This window comes from Vanacampus margaritifer, chromosome 15, assembly GCF_051991255.1.
Source record: "Vanacampus margaritifer isolate UIUO_Vmar chromosome 15, RoL_Vmar_1.0, whole genome shotgun sequence".
Taxonomy (NCBI): Eukaryota; Metazoa; Chordata; class Actinopteri; order Syngnathiformes; family Syngnathidae; genus Vanacampus; species Vanacampus margaritifer.
Window position 1 is genome coordinate 22,428,216 of NC_135446.1, and position 19,813 is coordinate 22,448,028.

The 19,813-nt window shown below is 43.0% G+C and overlaps 1 protein-coding gene across 1 annotated transcript; it reads left to right on the plus strand.

Annotated features, from left to right (window-relative positions):
* Window positions 1–51: 51 nt before the first annotated feature.
* Window positions 52–19,772, plus strand: lrrc17 (leucine rich repeat containing 17). Its single transcript, XM_077544868.1, has 5 exons — window positions 52–172; window positions 6,057–6,394; window positions 8,367–8,838; window positions 15,749–15,904; window positions 18,969–19,772. The coding sequence occupies exons 2-5, from the start codon at window positions 6,116–6,118 to the stop codon at window positions 19,391–19,393; spliced, it is 1,332 nt and encodes a 443-aa protein (XP_077400994.1). The 5' UTR covers window positions 52–172; window positions 6,057–6,115; the 3' UTR covers window positions 19,394–19,772.
* The last annotated feature ends 41 nt before the right edge of the window (window positions 19,773–19,813 follow it).

Below are 19,813 nucleotides of genomic sequence, written 5' to 3' on the forward strand. Positions count from 1 at the left end.
TGAGAGTGGAGGAGCAGCCAGTTGTTCTTCACTCACTGTTTTAAATTTAGAGGCAGACGTTCCTGGCTTGGACGCCGCGCTCATGTCAGGATTAGGAGCCGGGAAGGCGGGACACACTGGTGATCTGCAGGTCCTAATTGACCGACCCGAGTCACATTCGCTCCCTGGTCAGGTAGGACTGACATGACACTGCTGCATTCGGCTTCAGTCTGATATACATCCTGCCACATGATTGTGATTAAAATCCCTCAACGGCTGGGGAGAAAACTCATTCATGCTTTTTGTGAAATGATTGCTTAAAATGCGATGACGACAAAGTGGATTCACCAATTGCCTTTTTTGGCTCCTGGTTTTCCACGGCAACTATGAAGTTTAGAAACACACGTACTGCCAATGTGCTTCTATGGCTGGATGGAATGAAGGCGCTTCTTTGAATGAAAATGGAGCCCGTTTGCCAACGTACAGTTGTGCTGATGTCAGCGCATCTTGCAGACATCCTGTCCCCGATCCTGTCCCCGCTCTGACGAGCGGGAGAAAAAACTTTTCACGGTGGCCCCACGGAACTTCCACGATTTACTCGTCTGTCTCTTGTGACGAGCGAGCCGTCCAGATAAGGATGGCTTGTGTGTAAGATTGTGGGAGGGGTGGGGGGTTCGTGTCGCCAAATTGAAAGAACTCTGGGTAACCATGTCCACTTAATGATAGTCCATACATTGTTTTGGGCAATCATTTGGGCTCAGCTGTGCAACGTTCTTTTTGTACTTCATGACATGTGTATGCAGCTGAATGCAAATCAACATAGAGAGAGGAGGGGGAGTGGTGGGGGGGGGGCATGCCCCCCATGTGAGTAAAATTCCAGCCACATGTGGTTTTAGCCTGGAATTCTGAGAAGGGAAGGGGAGGAAAAAGGCTTCACTTCCAAGTGTGTGCTGATGAGTTAAGCTCATTTACTTTCAGCTTCTCTCTGCTACATTCAAGTGGACCCCAATTTGAATCTTTATGATCTTGTCCTACTGAACACTTCCCCTGTGCTTATTTAGAACAATGGTTGGACAATTTCGCCCATTAAAATGCAGGAATTTAGGAAGTTCATGTTACCAAGGTTTGTCCAGGTGTCCTATTGTCATCATCGTCCTCCTTTATCACGGAGCTGCAAGCCCCAAAGTGCCCATGACTACCCGTTGAGTCATTGATGAATGATTTGAATGAATGCCGACGATACCGATTTTCCCACTGAAGACAAAATCCAGATGTCCGAGGGTTTGTAGAGCATAAGCGCAGCAGCCAAGACACGGGAGGGAACTGGGGGTGTCGGGGGTGCCGCTGAAGCCAGCGGATCGCAAGTACGATGCATTGGCTGGCCCAACAAAAAGGAAAAACATGGAACAACTTGTTCTATTGGGGATTTAAAAGCAACTTTACATTATGCATATGGATTGGATGAGGTTGAGACAACAACAATGAGACAAGATGAGAATTTGGACACATTTTGTAGTATAAAAGAATAGAAATTGTCCAGTTAAAAAAAAAAAAACTTTTTATTGAGCAGACTGCAAGAAAATGTACATATCGCTCTAATGTGCAAATGTAAACAAAAAGGAGAGTCACTTTTGTTACAAGTTCCTTTTTCAAATGTTGCAATTAATAGCTATCTTTCCTCTTACGTAATTTCACTTAATAATAAGCGACCAACTGTTTTTCGTTTTTAATCAACTTTTTTTTTTCTTTTAACTTCAATTTAAACTGTGCTTAGCAGCACACTATTGTCCTCTTTATACATTTTCCCTACAGATTTTGGTCTTTGAGATGAGGTGACGTCAAAATAAGTTCAACTTCAAAATAAGAGCAAACCAAGGCATTGACGTCTGCATGGTAAGTCCTCACTGCTGGTCAGTCGTCGAGAACACTTAAAAAAGCAGACACCCGAGGCATGAAAAATGCTTTGAAAAGTGTAGCAAGAGATCTCGTCTCTTTTTCAACGTCCACTTTTCTGTCCCTCTTTGCAGAAACAAACAAATGTGTCTTCAATTAGGCACTCCGAGATCCTCGCGAGTGCTTGCAGAGTTTACATACACACTTCACTGTATGTCTGCATCGACATGATGTTTTATGACATTCTCGTGTCTTTACTTCCTTGAGTGGTCGCTTGCATTCCCTTTTATTGGATTGGCAGCTTTAGGCAGTTATTTGTGTTTATTTTCTGTAATGAACCCTCTCGTACCATTGCTTGCTATGAGAAGCGCATGAAGCCCTTGTTCTCCTCGAGTTGTTTTTGCAAGCGCTCTCCTTCTGGTTCTACTTTTCCTTCTTTGTGCAACAAAGTGGCCGTTGTGTCAGAAGGGTTCCCTGTTGAGATCCATGTCGGGTTTGGACTTATTAGAGCACGAGGAGACATTTTTAGGAAGTGGCGATGCATTCAAAAGCTTTGGAGGAGAGACTGTTCGATTGGGGCCGCCTTTTACTTAACTACAAACCCCAAACTCCTCATCGATATTCTGTCCTGTGCATTGTCCTAACATGGCCTCCTGTCAGTAAGTTAGTAACTTTTGAAAAGGATTTTCAAAGACGCAAGCACCTTCCATCTGTGTTTCCTTGACCTTACAGCGTCTCCCCCCCAGTTTCCCTCCTGTAGGTGGCATGTGATGATGTCTGTTCTTCGGTCTGCTGACATCAAATGACCCATTAAAAGCCAATAGACATTTCATAGACACAGCATGAGGTGGAATTTGTCTCTCCTCTTCCTTAAGCAAACGAATTGTATAGAAATTCAAGTGGCCAAACTGTTCAAAGCAACGCAATACGGACACATCTATAAATGGTCACACATCTGCTTTGTAACTTTGTTTTTAAGCCACATCTGTAAATTGCATTGGTTTGGAAATCCATGAATACAATTTCCAACCAACTGAATTCTCCCAATTTCAGGAACATTGGTTTAGCAATCATACTGTTCAAAGTATTACCCCCCCCCCCCTGCCCCCCCCCGTTGTTAAGGAGTACATGCTGGCAGTGTTGCGTGCGCTGGCATGCTTTCCATGGCTGACCACAGAAGCAGAAATGTTTGCACACGAAAAAATATGTCTGCACAAAAAAAAAAGCTCTTGACAATTTGCACCTAATATAAGCAGTTAACACAAATACCCGGAAGCATGTCAACCAATCATGCTGACATGGTGTATTGACAGCCAAATATTAGCAACGGCTGAAAGACAGAAGAAGAATGAAGCCTCTTGGTGCTGGATGACAATAAATGATGGCAGAAATGATTCAAATAGAACAGTAAAAATTTGTGGTGCAATGGATCATCGTTGATCCGTGGTCGGTTCGGATCAGGCGGATTGGTTGGTGGTGGGGGGTAAAAAAGATGAAAACATTCACAGTGGACGCCATTCAGACATGTCAAGGTCGCTGAAACATCCTCAACATAACACATCGCTAGGTTTGCCAAATGAAAATTGACGGCAATGCAAATAGCTTGACGTCGTGGCATGATGGCTAAAATTACTTCCCTTTTAGTTTGTTCGTAGTTTTGATTGACATTAAAGTTGCGACCAATATCAACACAACGCTATCCCGAACTCATGTTCAATTGCTAATTTAGGACGCTAAAAAACGCTAATTAATTACGCCGTCATTGTGTGACACGCCAGGAGTCTCCGACGTAAGCGGCTAGCAGCAAGCTAGCTGTAAATGCGTTTGACAGCTGGCTTACTTGAATCCTTTTTCAATATTTTGGACCAAGGCTACTTTGTAACTCACGCTCCATATTTATAGGAAGGGAATGTGAGGTCTTTTCATTATTAAAAAAATCAATCAATCAATCAAACTTTGTCTTCATTTATTTATTAAAAAAGAAAAACATTCAACTCAAAATGTCAAACATAGCCGTTTAGATTTTAGGAACACTACTTTAAGCCATTAATAACTTGTTATTTTACGTGACATGAACCATGTATGAAAGAAGAATGTTTCTGCCTCACATTGCATTTAAAGTTGTGTTCCTAAATCCTACACGGCTATATTAGACGGACAAATGAAGACAAAGTACTATTTCTCCTTTTTTTTGTTCTGATGCAAAAAAACGATCCAATCCGTGACTCACATCCATGACACGATCCGAACCGTGACTTTTGTGCACCACTAGTAGTAAACATGTGACCTAACTGGCGAGTCCATAGAGCCTGCTGTCAAGGAATTCAAAGGATTTTCTGCAAAAAGTCACCATAAGCGTTGCAAAAGTGTCGCTTGAGGGTCACCAAAGCGTTATACAAGGTCGGACTGCGCTAACTTTTTCAGTGGCAGACGATAAGTCTGGATGAGATTTCAAGCCACATCCCCTGAGATGGAAAATACTGACGCACAGAAGTTTTATAAGAAGCACGGTTGGGATAATAATGCTAGCCTGCGATGGCTAATTCGGGCCGCTGTGGACATGAGGTGAACCTCGTTGGCTTTCGTGGCAACTGCATTGTATCGCAAATGAGTTGCTGCTTAACAGCTGTGATGGAAAAACGAACGGCGCCTGTTCCGATGGCTTGGAAAAGCTCGGCCGCCTATAAATGGAGTTCTGGTTAAAAGAGTGATAATGTTTCACTGCTTGGAAAGACGATACGCCGAGTGACAAATGGAGCGGCTGGCTAACAAACAGCATCCTACTGAAAGTAGCAGATAAAACTGAGCATGGGCTCATCAAGTGTACATTTCTTCTGGACAACACCAAGCAACAACATCACGCACACTAATATCACTATGTTCTGAAATTGGGTGGAACGTGGAACTCGACCATTAGAAGTCATGGCAACAACAAAGTAGGCTTGGTTTCATGCGAGGTTACTGACCATCTACGTGGGCCCAAAAATGCATCCGCATATACATTCTCAGCTGTTTCTGTCTGTTGCCAGTCCGCTATTTACACAAAAGGATCATCTGCACTGACGGACCCGTTCCAGTGCGCGAGACGCAGCAAGACTGTGAAGGGGAGGGTTGCGCTTTGGTACAGTTGGAACGGACTCATTTTGCAGGCTTGTGTCTGACTATGTGAGATGCTTGGAAGAGGTTTCTGCTTCTGATTGCAAAAGAGTTACCTAGTTTACCATAAACTTATAATCCACCCCCCAAATATAGCAACATCTAATTCATTCATTCAAACCCCAAAACCTATAAATACGTTTTTAATGCTTTGTCCTGCACTCCCAAAAACGTAATGATATGTTTTTTTTTAAAAAATGTTTTTATTTATGCTAGAGCATACAGAAGGCTTTGATGCGGCTTCTGACCTGAAGAGGTCGCTGAAAGCAATGGTCGCTATGAAAAACAAACAAAAAAAAAACGTCCAGCATGTGGCAGCAGAGTATAAGAGATCATCCAGGGCCATGTTGCAACAAGCTCTTTTTTCAGCAGATCTGTGAATAATGATGAAACTTGGCTATATTCTCATGCTAATTGCTGCAAGCGGAAACAGATAAAAATACACCTTTTCCCTGATGAAAGAAGAGACTCTAATCTTCCTTTTGACCGTTTACATGGTTGTTGTTGTTGTTTTTTATAGCAATACAAGACAATATTCTGTGGGCCTCGCAAAAATCTGTCAAAATCCAGTAAAACAGCCGGAGCGAAGGGGGTTGCTACAGTGAAAATGGCTGGGAGTTTATTTCGTTTACCAACCTAGGAGTGAAGTTGGACTCATGGTCTTCAAGTTCTTAACCTGAAGAACTTATAAACAATTCCATGCGTCCTTTGATGGGTACAGTTTAGAACTCATGAGCCCTGGATACAACCCTTTAGAGCAGGCTTCCCCAATTCTGGTCCTCAAGGTCTGGTCCTCCTCCAACACACCTGATGCCTATAATCAGCTAATCAGCAGGCAGAAGCCTGATGAGGATCCTGATCTTTAGAAATATCTCAAACCTGTAGGATTTCTGCCTCTCGAGGACCAGGATTGGGGAAGTCTGCTTTGAAGTGTGCCCATGACTATACAAAAATATTGAACCAGTGATCCTCGTACTTAGCTACACAGAAGACCTAAATCCACTGCCTGTCCTCCTTTTTTTTTGTAGCTGTGACAAACTCATCACGCCGTCTTCCGAGCTTGACCTGACTACCGACCTTCTCCATCATGCGTCTCCTCGCCGCACTGTGTCTGGTGCTGCTCCTTCGGTTCGCCGAGCCCCGAAGAGGCCCGCGGTCGGGCGTCACGGAGAGAGGGACGGCAGAGTGGTCCCGTGTGCGGGGCAGGGGGAGGGCCGGCGTCATGAAGCGCCAACCTCAGGACTGCAAGGAGTACATGGAAGCGGGAGAGAAGTACCTCGACTGCCAGGACAGACAGTTGACCACCGTCATGCAAGACTGGCCAAAAGACATCCACCACCTGCTGCTGGCCAGGAATAAAATCCAGGCAAGTAAAAGCAGCTCTCCGGACATGACACGTAGCACCTGCTGTCGTGCTGATGCAAGCCACAGCTTGTCCGTTGGTCTTTTATGTCTCCAATTAACTCGACTCGTTTCCATTCAGTCGGTGGATCTGACCTCTCGCCATGACCCAAATGACAGCCAGTTTGTTGACGGCATGAACATCTGCGCACCATCACGGGGGGGGGCTTGGGGGGGGGCTGAGATCAAACGCAAATCTGGCTTGTCGTGCACGTGTGCTTCACTGAAATGCAGTCATTCCGCTTATGACCCAACAGTTCCTGCCTAATCTTGGTCCAGATATGATCAGGCTGCAAGATTTAATGTATATAAAGTACGGGTTTCAACATTAGTTTGTTCATTCTGAGTTAATTTAAAGTAAATTGAAATTCATGCCCGCCCCTTACTTGGAAAGCCTGTACTGGGGGAATTCCAGTCGCAACGCAGCAGATGCAGCCACGTCAAAATTTATGACTGGGGTCAAGTTGTATTTTACAGTTTTAAAAACGAGCAAAAATTTTACAAATTACTTCATGTTTAAGATTAGATAGCTCTTAATATGAAAAGAAAATGCACTGAGCTATCACCAACGACTTACAAATGCAATTATGCCATCTAGTGGCAGAATAATCAACTCAACACAAATCAATATCACACTAGTTTTTTTACAGTATAGTACATTATTTTAATTTTAACTCAATTTTATGAATTATGACGAGATTACTGTATCAATGCCTGAAAGATGCAGCCATATTTCTATTAGTTTAACTTTGTAGTAGTGACTGGAGCGGTGGATCCCAAAATCACGGGCAGCAGTGAAGGCGTAACAAAGATTCATTGCAGTCCAAATCGGGTAATAATAAGAAAATAAAAAAATAAAAACGCTGGACAAAGCCAGGATACAAAAATGGAAAGAAAAAAAGCACAAGGCGCTTGCAAAAGAAGCAAGGTAACAGAACGCCATAAAAATGAACTCAGGGACTATGAATAAAGACCGAGAAAACTACCGCCAAAAAAGGGCAAAAAACACAACAACGATTAGCAAAAGTAAGACAAGAGTAGATCAAAACTATACTGTAGCAAAACGGTCTAGCAAAACACTTGGCTACGTCTGTAAGCATAAACAAATCGTCCGACGTCGTCCAATCGGCGTCTGAGTCCTTATAAAGCCTGAATTAGTTGATGTGCCGCAGGTGCGGCGCTGGGAGGGGAACGCCCCCTAATCACTCCGAAACTGAAATGAAAAGAGCAGCTCTGAGAACCCTGCACGTGACAAACTTGTTTTTACTTTTATGTTAACCGTACGAAAACTTCGAAAAAAATGATTTTATTGTCCATTTAGAACAGATATAAAATTTGTGATTACTCGTGAGTTAATTATTGATTAATTACACCACTAATAAAAAGTGAAATATTTCTTCTTAAAATGTTTTCCCTCCCAATAACCACAGTCAGATACCCAAAGCCACAACCATGACGTCATTAGCAAGCGCCAATCTTCATGATTGGCAATCGTGTGTTTACACTCAAACCAGGATAAACCGGCCATGTTTTTTTTTTTTTAACCTCCCATTGTCAGTGCCGTAAATACTGAAGTTTATGTATAATTGGCCATTCGACTCATTTCAAATGTCTTTTGAAAACCAAAAAAAATCCAAACTCTTTGATACAAAGCCATTTCATTTTAAAGTAGTGAAAATTGTTACTTTGCCTGGTAACGAGTCACTTTCATTATGGAGTAATTTAATTACTAACTCAGTTACTTTTTAAGCAAGTAATTAGTAACGATAACAAATTATTTTTATAAAGTAACGTTCCCGACTACAACACACCACAAATGGTTCTGTTTTTGTTTTTTACTCCTCTGCATCAATGGAACTTTGGAGAACATTGTAGAACTTTTCCAATTTTCCTGGGTTTGCCATCAGTAGTATTCAATCCCGTATCTCCTTGTTTAGGTTCTGAGGGACAACATGTTCTCCCAGTTCACCCAACTAAAGAGCCTGGACCTTCAACAGAACCACATCTCCATGGTGGAAGCTGGAGCATTTAACGGCCTTTCCAAGCTCAGAACTCTGCTGCTGCAACACAACAGCTTAAAAAGCTTCTCGGAGGAGGTGCTGCTCCCCATGCCTCGCCTCACCTACCTCCGTCTGTACCACAACCCCTGGAGCTGTCACTGCCCTTTGGACAGCCTGCTTAGGACGCTGCAGGTGCCTAGTAACCGCAACCTGGGCAATTACGCCAGGTGCGCCGAGCCCCTTGCGCTGAGGGGCCAGAAGCTGAAGAAGCTGAACGTGGACTCGTTGTGTGCAGGTGACAACCGGCTGGACCAGACTCAGCCTAAGCCACCCGTCAAAAAGCCCGTGGTCACATCCACGTGCCACACCTACATGTTCCCCGAACCTCAGCTGGACTGCAGCTACAAAGGTGAGCTCGTTGACCGTCGGTGGGCGCTTACCAGACGTGATCCGCTTCTCACTCTCCTCTGAAATGCTTATTTGGGATTGATTAACCACCACGGGGCGCTCCGGTAAGAGCCAACGCAAGTCTTCAGTTGAACTCCACCATTTAATCAACTCAGAAGTGCAGACATATTTGCATATGCAGATTTACGGTACCTGAAGAAATAAAGGAAAGAAAACAACTACATTTAGAGCAACTACGTGAGTGCTGTTGTTCAATAGCAAATTACACTCCTAATGCAAATACATTTCAATGTATAAATGCTGGGAGATTGTTTTGTACAAAAACTTACTGTATTTCCAGTCTACCTTACTCATACTAGCAAGTTACTAACAGCCACACACTCTACCAATTAGCTACTCAGCTATTCCTGATACTAAGTGCAAACATCGGCCAAAAACGAACATATAAGATACGTAAAGACTCATATTTTCTTACCAGGCACAGATAGGAACGCTACCCATCAGCATGAATGAAAAGGAATTGGAATGCTCACTCACGCTATGATCTGAATGAGGAACGGAGGGCTGAAAAACAGCAAACAGAAATACAGAGCGGCCTTACAAATTAAAAGCATGCATTTCAAAATAAGATATAAGTAAAAATGGCAAACAAAACAGCTTGAAGAATTCTTAACAGAGCCCATCAATACTACAAACAAACAAACATAGTGTAACAGCACCCAATTGTCTGGAACAGTTTAGAATCAATATTTATTTTAAGTTTTGCTCCTACCAACCAATCAGAGGACTGAAAAATGCTGACTTCATTGAGGGCCAGCTTGTTGTCCCTGTGAGGACCAATTTGAAATCTTACTGCTTAAAGAAACAGTCCCAATGCTAAAATACTTTCAGTTACACAGCCCAGCATTACTGATTGTAACGAACAGTACACGCTGCTCCACCGCTCGCGCCCGTCCTGACCACACTCCATTGACATGATTCCATTGTCAAAGCGGCACATCGAGGCTGAAATCTGATTGGACAAAAAGTCTCACATAAACATGCACATGTTAGAGCAAAGAGATGTGCTGGGAAATGAAGACTCTGCTCGACAATGCTCGAGATTCTATTGAAAACACGCACAGGCATTTGTGGCTTTGATTTACAATTTAATTTGTTCATTTTCATTTAGAAAAAAAAATCCTCTTAGAGGAGGTAGTGAATAGCATCTAAAAAGCTCTTTTTATTGTTAAACCTTGCTTGGCTACAGAGGTGGTAAATCTAAGCCCACAAAGTAAAAACCCTGCCACAGTTTGACTTTAGCCCCTTGTGCTAGCCAGCTAGCTCCCTAGCAGGTAAACAAGCACCATGGGAGCTAGCTAGGGAGCTAGCTAACTAGCACCTGCGTTTTTACTCTCTGGACTTGGATTTGCCACCTCTGCTTGGCTATAAGGAAGAAGTTAAGAGGCTGGAATTAGCGACAAAAGATTGAAGCAGTCCAATTTAAAATCTGGTTCTGTTTTTGTCTTCATTCATTTTTTTAATAACTGCTTCTGTATTGGTTTTTTTCCATAGAAAGCTGATCACACCTGAATTAGGGGAAGCAACATCACGCTATACCCTTCTCATATCGGTTTCCTCTCATATCTGGCCTTCATGTCTGCCCACTAGCGCTTCTACCAAACAATTCACAGGCTTTGTGGCTCCCACTACTACAACACAGAACTTTTCAATCCTTTTCACTGACAATCAAAGGGCCAGAATCCCACAAAGCAGCATCTGTGTCGGGCAAATGGTCGAGGAAGGATGTTTAACATATTTTCCGAGTATTTCTATTGAATGGGGCTTCTATTTCACCGCTGACTTTGATTCCCAGCAGTTCTGCTTCATCTGGTTTACGAGGCAACCTGAGTTTTGCTACTTAAAATATTGCGCAACACTGTCTTTGAGTAGAATAAACATGCGTATCGCTTTCAACTGTTCTGATCTCATGAAATTGGATGACGTTAACAAGGTATCATTGAAGTTTTCTTCCACCCAAAGTGGGTGCAAAGTTGGGTCATTTCTGACTAAAAATATCAATGTTTGAAAAAAGTAGTGGACTACACTAAATTCACTCCAAATTAACGCACAAATTTTGACACCCCTAAATGACAATATTAGTGGAATATCAATGGTGGGAGGTTCCCCAAGTGAGTGAATTTAGCTGCCCATTAAGGCTTCATGTCTTTGGAACTGTTGTTTGCTCTAACTAACGATTAGGCTTGCGGTACATATGTCTTTAAAATGTAAGAATGGATTTATCTCTATGAAATGTTTACACAAAGGTCAAGTTTGCTACATGACTTGACACGTTCCAAATGACAGAGATTGAGCCAAAGAGAATGGCAGGCCCTCATTGGGGAATAAGTTTGGAATTTCAACTGAAGGCTTTTTTTGGATTTCTTCTCGTCCTCAATTCCCTCCCTTGTTTGTGGATGGCGCCGCCCCTGTGGTTTGAGCCAGGGCTGCTTCTCTGAGGTGAACCGCAGCACATTTCAGGCTCCACGTCATTCTCAGCACTGGGACAGATGAGCGCAGGGACACATCGTTTACTGAATGCTCTTCAAGAGCACACTGAACAGTACTTTTTAATTCGTGCCGTTATTCAAAACAGGACAGATAAATATTACTCTTCCAAAGTGTCTTAGAGGGAAATGAAAATGGAATCGAACATGATTCTGCTGAGGGTGCAGCTTCTGCCAGGTAATGAGACATTTCCTGCAGGAGGTCCGTTTGGAACTGGACTTTCTGCAAGAGTTATGAAACGAGTGTTTGACTGCAGGGGCTTGGGCTTCCCCGTAGAAGCGCACCGCTGACTTTTCCATTCAGCACTAAAATGAAGGCTGCGCGCAGCTTCTTGTGCAAACATAAAGCAAGATGCGTTGGCTCGGAAACCTGTAATCTACCAAAACTTGGGCCCGACTCCAAAGCGCAAAAAACGATTGCGCAGTCAAACAATATAAACCATGTGCAATAACAACTTACAAATTCAGAAGTCGTGCTTCTTTCCCTGTCTGTAATAGGCCATGTCGAATTAATGTGCACCAGACCAAATCAATCATAGACATATTCAAGCTTCCTCACATGCTTGCGTTGCACATTTGTCCTTTCACTGTCCTGAACTGAACTGTACTTCAAAATTGTGACTAATCAACCAGTTCTCGCCCCGCTTAACCATTAACCATTAGCTGTTACAACCTGGAATAATTGATGCTTATTTGTCAAACATTTTTTAATGCCTACACACATGGGCCACAAAAATATATCTGCTCCAAGCCTACAAATATAGCATATAATATCTAGCCCTGAAATATATCCCATTTTCCATCCCACAACAACGAGGCGCGCCAAAATGGTCACGACAATTTAAAGCACATTTCAAATCAATTCTGAATCGTACTAAATGAGAAGCAATTTTTTGGGGCACCCCCTACTGAGTAGTTCCCGCCAGACTCCAAAAAGTGGGACTGTTTTGAAATGGTAACATAAGAAACACTTTTATGCCATTTCTTCACGAGTGAGAGCTGCATAGTTCGAAGTCTTTGTGCCTTTTCAGCAATTATCTTCAAACATATTTTGTGTACTCAGAGACAAACCTCTTCGCAGAGTTTTTTTTTTAATGCACACCAGACTTTTATAGGAGCTTTTCGCCGATCGAATAATCCAGTGCAGGAATATTTCCTCGACCACAGCTTCTCTCTTGGACAGGGAGAATTAGTGTGTTTGGTCCGAATGACACACAGCCAGACTCACAGTCATTTTGCATCGAGATGTGCCAAACACTTTCCAGCTGTCATCTGCAAATAGGCCCTGAAAAGGCTGCAAACACACCATGGGGGAAAAAGTGGGACTCCCTTTCAATTGCAAGTCTGTGGAGTCGCATGAAATGTTATCTGAAAAGTCTGTTCTTCTGTCTCCAGACTTAGCTTTACGGCACCGGGACGCCCTGACAACAGCTTACAACATCTGTGTCAGTTAAGTGTGCCTGTAAAGCCTGCAACATATGCATTGTAAAAACAGTCCACGAGCATTCTCGGGCTAAATTACAGCATTCATGCAGGAAAGTACACACACAAGGATGGAACTGCAAGCATACGAGGCATACAAATCAGCTCAGTGTGATTACATCCGCTCACCAATCAGACAGGTTTCATTTGATGTCGCAAAGTAGCTTTTGAAAATACGTTTTTGATCATTTCATCCAAAGGCTGACAGCTAAATGTGTGACAGACTTCTGTTTATCAAATTTGAAGATGCTACTAAAATCTTCAACTGATTACAGAGTCTTCTTGACAGCAAAATCTCAAGCAGCCCAACAGAGGTGGCAAATCCATGTCCACAAAGTAAAAACCCTGCCACAGTTTGGCTTTAGCCTGTGAGCTAGCTCCCTAGCTAGCTGCCATGGTGCTCCTTTACCTGCTACACCATGCCCATAGACCATGGGCGCTAGCTCGCTAGTAAAAGTAGCTAGTGAAAGTAAAAACCCTGCCACAGTTTGGCTTTAGCCTGTGAGCTAGCTCCCTAGCTAGCTGCCATGGTGCTCCTTTACCTGCTACACCATGCCCATAGACCATGGGCGCTAGCTCGCTAGTAAAAGTAGCTAGTGAAAGTAAAAACCCTGCCACAGTTTGGCTTTAGCCTGTGAGCTAGCTCCCTAGCTAGCTGCCATGGTGCTCCTTTACCTGCTACACCATGCCCATAGACCATGGGCGCTAGCTCGCTAGTAAAAGTAGCTAGTGAAAGTAAAAACCCTGCCACAGTTTGGCTTTAGCCTGTGAGCTAGCTCCCTAGCTAGCTGCCATGGTGCTCCTTTACCTGCTACACCATGCCCATAGACCATGGGCGCTAGCTCGCTAGTAAAAGTAGCTAGTGAAAGTAAAAACCCTGCCACAGTTTGGCTTTAGCCTGTGAGCTAGCTCCCTAGCTAGCTGCCATGGTGCTCCTTTACCTGCTACACCATGCCCATAGACCATGGGCGCTAGCTCGCTAGTAAAAGTAGCTAGTGAAAGTAAAAACCCTGCCACAGTTTGGCTTTAGCCTGTGAGCTAGCTCCCTAGCTAGCTGCCATGGTGCTCCTTTACCTGCTACACCATGCCCATAGACCATGGGCGCTAGCTCGCTAGTAAAAGTAGCTAGTGAAAGTAAAAACCCTGCCACAGTTTGGCTTTAGCCCCCGATGCCAGCTAGCGCCCTAGCAGGTAAAGGAGCACCATGGTCGCGAGGTAGCTAGCTAGCACCGGGGGCTAAAGCCAAACTGTGGCAGGGTTTTTACTTTTTGGTCTTGGATTTGCTACCTCTGCAGCCCAACATAGCAACAGTGAATGTAACGTATGGGAAATGCTGTTTCATACATTAAAGGCCAATCAGATGGGAAATGTGTGAGTGTGGACCTTGGAAACACATTAAGACACTTGTGTTTGTTGTAGAAAAAAAGCAAAATGTTGCCTGCAACCCACGCAACATCTTGAAAACAGCTAGAGTCAGACAAATCGGCTCTTCGGGGGCTCCCGTTGACTCCGGGGTAACCTGTGGGAACTTGCCATTGTCCAAGATGGACAAAACAGATGCTAAGAAGCCTGGTCGACGCAAAACATGCACAAGTGCTCGTAACAACAAACTAGCAGTCGTCTTCTGATATTAAGAAGCCTTAAAGTGGTGGATATTTGAACGCAAATTATGGAAATGCTTCGGATGCAAGATTAGGGTCTTCCTTTGAGTAGACCTCAGACCAATTTTCTTTTTCAAGATCCATCTTTAACAGCAATAGTACATTTAGTTCTCAATCTTAATTCTGATCTATAGGTTTTTATGCTTTACTTTTTCCTCTTTTTTTTTTATCATTGCAATTCTGGAAAAATTACAAAGACAAGCAGGTGATCACGTACTGTATATCATTTTAAAGAAGTCCGCTTACTATTTTATAATCAATTTTATTGGTAAATATGTTTTCTATTAATGTGGCTGTATCTGTTGTTTTTCTACTAGGTTTTATGATTACAGGAAAAAGACAATTACTATACATTGTATTAATATCAACAGTTGTTTTTGGTGGCCATTTGGGTTGAATAAATCAACATTGAAATCCACATATAATATTCCTTTTTTATCCTTTGAATGAATAAGCATATCAGCTAATTTCTCATGAACTCTTTCACTCATTTTCACTGAAGCAACCCCCTTCGCTCCTACTGAATTTTGACTGATTTTGCAAGGCCCACAGAATATTGCGTTCTATTGCGGCAAGAACATGAAACCGACCAAAATAAAGATTAGAGTCTCTTCTTTCATCAGGAAAAATAAGTATATTTGTATCCATTTTGCAGCAATTAGCATTAGAATATAGCTAAGTTTCATCATTATTCACAAATCTGGTGAAAACACCGACAAGAAGAGCTTTTGCAACATGGCCCTGGCCGATCTCTTATACTCTGCTGGCACCTGCTGGCTGTTTTTTGTAATGCCTACCATTGCTTTAAGCCACCTCTTCATGTCAGAAGCTGCATCAAAGCCTTCTGTTTGCTCTTGCAGGAAAACAAACATTGAAAAGATGTATAAATCCATTTTTGGGGTGAAGGACCAAGTATTAAAAACATATTTACAAGTTGTTGGCTTTGAATGTGTGAAAGATGTTCTATTGACACAGCTTATAAATATATATAAATATGTATTTCATTTCATTATTTTTTATTTCAATATGTATGGTCCATCCTCCAAATTTAATGTTTTTAAGTGTATTTCTTCAGTGTGTAAGTTTGCCATTTTATTGTGTGTTATTTTTTGGTTTTGTTGTATGTATGTTTTTGGATATTTCGCTAGTCTCTCAACTTGCTGCTTGATTTTACTGGACATGTTGGTGTGGTGAAGTGACGACTCCTCTTTTTTTCCGGCAGGTTTGAGCAACGTCCCGACCGACCTGCCTTCCGACATCGTGAAGATGGATCTGTCCGGCAACAACATCAAACATCTCAGGCCCAAGCAGTTCCTGCATTCCAAAGACCTCAAGCTGCTCAACCTCAATAGCACCAGCCTGAACCAAATAGACTCAGGTGCCGGTAAAACACCCATCTGGTTACTTTGTCCATTCTCACCGAAGGCATCAAAACTACGCATGAAGTGATGTGGAGCTTTGTACTGAACAAAAAAAAAAGTGAAATGACAGAAAACGGGTTTTCTATGATCGATTTTTTCAAAAGAGCCATCCTTTGCTCTGGTTACTTTTTTGCATACTCTTGGCATTCCTTCCTCTGGGAACGCCTAAAAAACGGTTGGAAAACCCTTTCAGGTGACTACCTTTTGAAGCTCATTGAGAGAATGCCAAGATTGTGCAAAAAAGTAATCAGTGAAAAGGGTGGCTTTTTATTGAGGTATTTATTTGGGCATTTTCACCTTTTTTGTGTTAAGTACATAACTTCAAATGTGTTTATTAGTTGTCATAGTTGTCATCGTTTTGATGCCTTCAGTGAGAATCTACAATGTACATAGTCAGGAAAATAAAGCAAATGTATTGAATGAGAAGGTGTGACCAAACTTTTGGCCAGTGCTGCACATCGAAGCGTGACAAATGATCTTGATCTTCCAGCATGTGGGCTTCTCATTGTGCTAATGGACGCAGAGAAACTGAATTGAAACACTGAACAAATCTCTGTATTTGTGTAAATAATCTCACCCTGGGCTTTCTCCCTGAGGTATTTGGACCCACTGGGTGGTGGTTATCTCATCTTTAGGGTACAAGGATGACCTTTTCATGCAAGCATAATTGGATCCTTTGAGGGAACCCCAACTATTTGGATAAAAACATCAAAAAGTCAAATTCACACCATATTGCTGATTGAAGTAGTCGTTTTCCAGGTTCATTGAATGAGAACGACAACTGTTTCCAACACATGAGTTTTGATGAAATAAGATATTTCTTATTAATAATCCAATGACAGCTTGACACTGTATGTCAGTATTTGGGGAAATGCGAGATAAAGCAGGATGTCTCCCTCATCCTCTTCTATTATTTCTTTATATGTTCAATTCTTTTTTAAACATATGGTTGGCCCCTTCTTCCTGCTTAACTCCCCTTCATCGTCAAGACCAAAGCTAAGCTGGAGGCCAGCGGAGCACAAAAGGAAACCGCTCGGAAATGTCTTATTTGGATTGCTCGCTTCCTTCCCGTCAACAGATGAGACACTCCATTGACTCGCGTTCATTTCCTGTGAGGGGCGGCACATGCAGACAAATGAATCATACCGGTGTTACACCAGTCCAGTATGATGTCCGGTGGCTCTTTTGAGACAGATGCGGTGTGATTGCATGATCATTTCCTCCCCCATTTTATCCCAGGAGCAGAGATGGCAAATCCGAGTCCAGAAAGTAAAAAACCTGTTTGGCTGTAGCCCCGGGTGCTAGCTAGCTAGCTCCCTAGCTAGCTCCCATGGTGCTTGTTTACCTGCTATGGAGCTATCTGGCTAGCTAGCTAACATCAGGAGCTAAAGCCAAACTGTGGCAGGGTTTTTACTTTCTGGACCTGGATTTGCCACCTCTGCCCAGGAGAGTGGCCCTTCATTTCGAGGGAGCAATATAGACACTATTAGACAGCAAACGGAACCAATCAACATCAATGGCAGAGCTATGTGATAGCCTGGCATGGTTAGTAGTCATGTGTGAATAGAAACTTTTTAAGGATCTGACTTTAGAATAGAACGTTTGATTCTTGGAGTCAATGTCAATTATATCCAGTGTTTGAAGTGGATTATTATTCTTTTTTTTTTTTTTTTACAGGATTTGTGCTTGGGATCAATTCTGGCCATTCATGCTCAGTAACTCAGTTCTAATAATAATAATAATAATATCAATGTACTCAATTCAATGTAGGTGCTCAAAGCGAATGGCAATGCAAGATGGCCGGCATCGGCTTCATTTCTCACTTTGGCATTCACAGTCCAGGTTATTATATTTGTTTGTGCTATGTCAGTCTCACTGTGATCTTTTTGAAGCTTTGAGCCAAGACAGCGTGGTAGTGTTCTCATTTCATTTTTTTAAAGGGGCACGATTTAAGTTTCTGAGTTTTGGCAGATATGTCGACCCGTCTGGCGAAAAGCGTAATGGAAGCCAGCAATATGCACGCGCCCAAAGTGCCGAGATGTTAAGTAGTCAGTGTGCGGTCTGCATTTACATCATAAATAGACCCTATCGCATTTTTGTGACAAGGTCTTACCTTTTTAGCAAGATGAAAGCAAGCTCTAGACAGAGACACAATACATGAATTGAACTTCTGTCATTTGGGGACATTGATAATTACAGTTGCGTGTCATCGGCACAACCCTAATGGTGTCCTGAAGCGTTTGACCCAAAGGTGACAAAATACAGACTGAACAACAGGGGTCCAAGGACTGACCCTTGAGGGACCCCTCATGCCACGGCCATTCGGTCAGATTCAAAATTTCCAATGGTCACAAAGTAACTCCTTTCCTACAAGTAGGACCTAAACCATTTTAGGACTGTTCCTTTCAACCCCACCCAAGTTTCCAGCCTGCTCAACAGTATATTATGATCAAAAGCTGCACTGAGGTCCAAAAACCCTTCCCTTCATCTTATATCATTTATTACTTTAATAAGAGCTGAATCTGCACTGTGATGAGGTCGGACACCAGACTGGAATTGATTAAAAAGTCTGTTTGAGTTGAAGAATTTGCTGAGTTGATTAAAAGCCACATTTTCGACAATTTTGCTTAGGAAGGGAAGGTTTAAGAGGGGTCTAGAATTTGCTAACAAGGAGACATCCAACGTTCTCTAGTCTTCGTTCTCTTCACTACCAAATGTGTAGTCACATGACGTCATTCAACGACTTCCTATTGAGACTTTGCGCCACTGCACGAGTTGTCAGCATTTACTGCGAGCTTCAAGTCGAGTTGGCGAGTTAGCGAGTCACTGTGTGCGTGAGGAAAGAAGACTCGTGGATTACTTGGGACTATTTTCAGTTGCAACTCATCTAGTCACTGTATGAACTTTATGGTTACATCTGGACTGAGACATGCTGACTTTAGCCAGGGTTGTTAGCAGAAGTGAAGCGAGTCTGTGTGGGTGGGCCAAACCATCTGACCACTTGATTTCTTGTCTTCCCAGGTGCGTTTGCAGGGCTGCTGTACCTCCACGAGCTGGATCTGTCCAACAACAGCCTGCGCTACTTCCAGTATGGCGTCCTGGAGGACCTGTACTTCCTGCGCAAGCTGGCCCTGGGCAACAACCCGTGGATCTGCGACTACAACATCCACTACTTGATCTACTGGCTCAAGCTGCACCCCAGCGTCGTCCACACGGGCCTCACTTGCACCGAGCCGCGGGAGTTCCGGGGCTGGCGTGTCGGCGACTACGTCAAGACCTACAACGGGGAGTGTCCCAAGGATGTACAGACAGGGGGCGACAACGGGGGACAAGGAGGGGCGGAGAATGAGGCGCAAGAGCTGGTGGCAGAGACGGAGGAAGGGGTCCGGCCGAAGCCCCTGAAAGAGCGCAAGCTGAAAAAGTTTGAGATCATCAGGTTGAGTTAATCCAGAGGCCGACGAGTGGTTTTTGCAAGGGGATTTACGTAGTCTGATATCAGGATGAGGAATGGTCACAGGTTGACTCAGCAATTTGAGGCTTTGGAAGGAGACAACAGTAGGTTTTTGGCTTCTGTTTTTTGCATTTTATGTCAATGAGAATGGTCAGTCTTTCGAGGGCCGTCCAAATTCTTACAAGGGATCCTTATGTCCCGTTGCTGTGCTTAGAGCTTTAGTTTATGCAGAACTTTTCCTCAACCGGATTGTATTTCCAATCCAAACATCGCCCCCAGCTGCTTAAAACTATGAACTACAGGTGCTTTATGTCTCAGTTACTTTTCTTTTTGTACTCGTGAATGAATGAATGAATGCATGCATGAATGAATAAATGAATGAATGAATGGTACTTTGGATAATATCTTTGGAAAT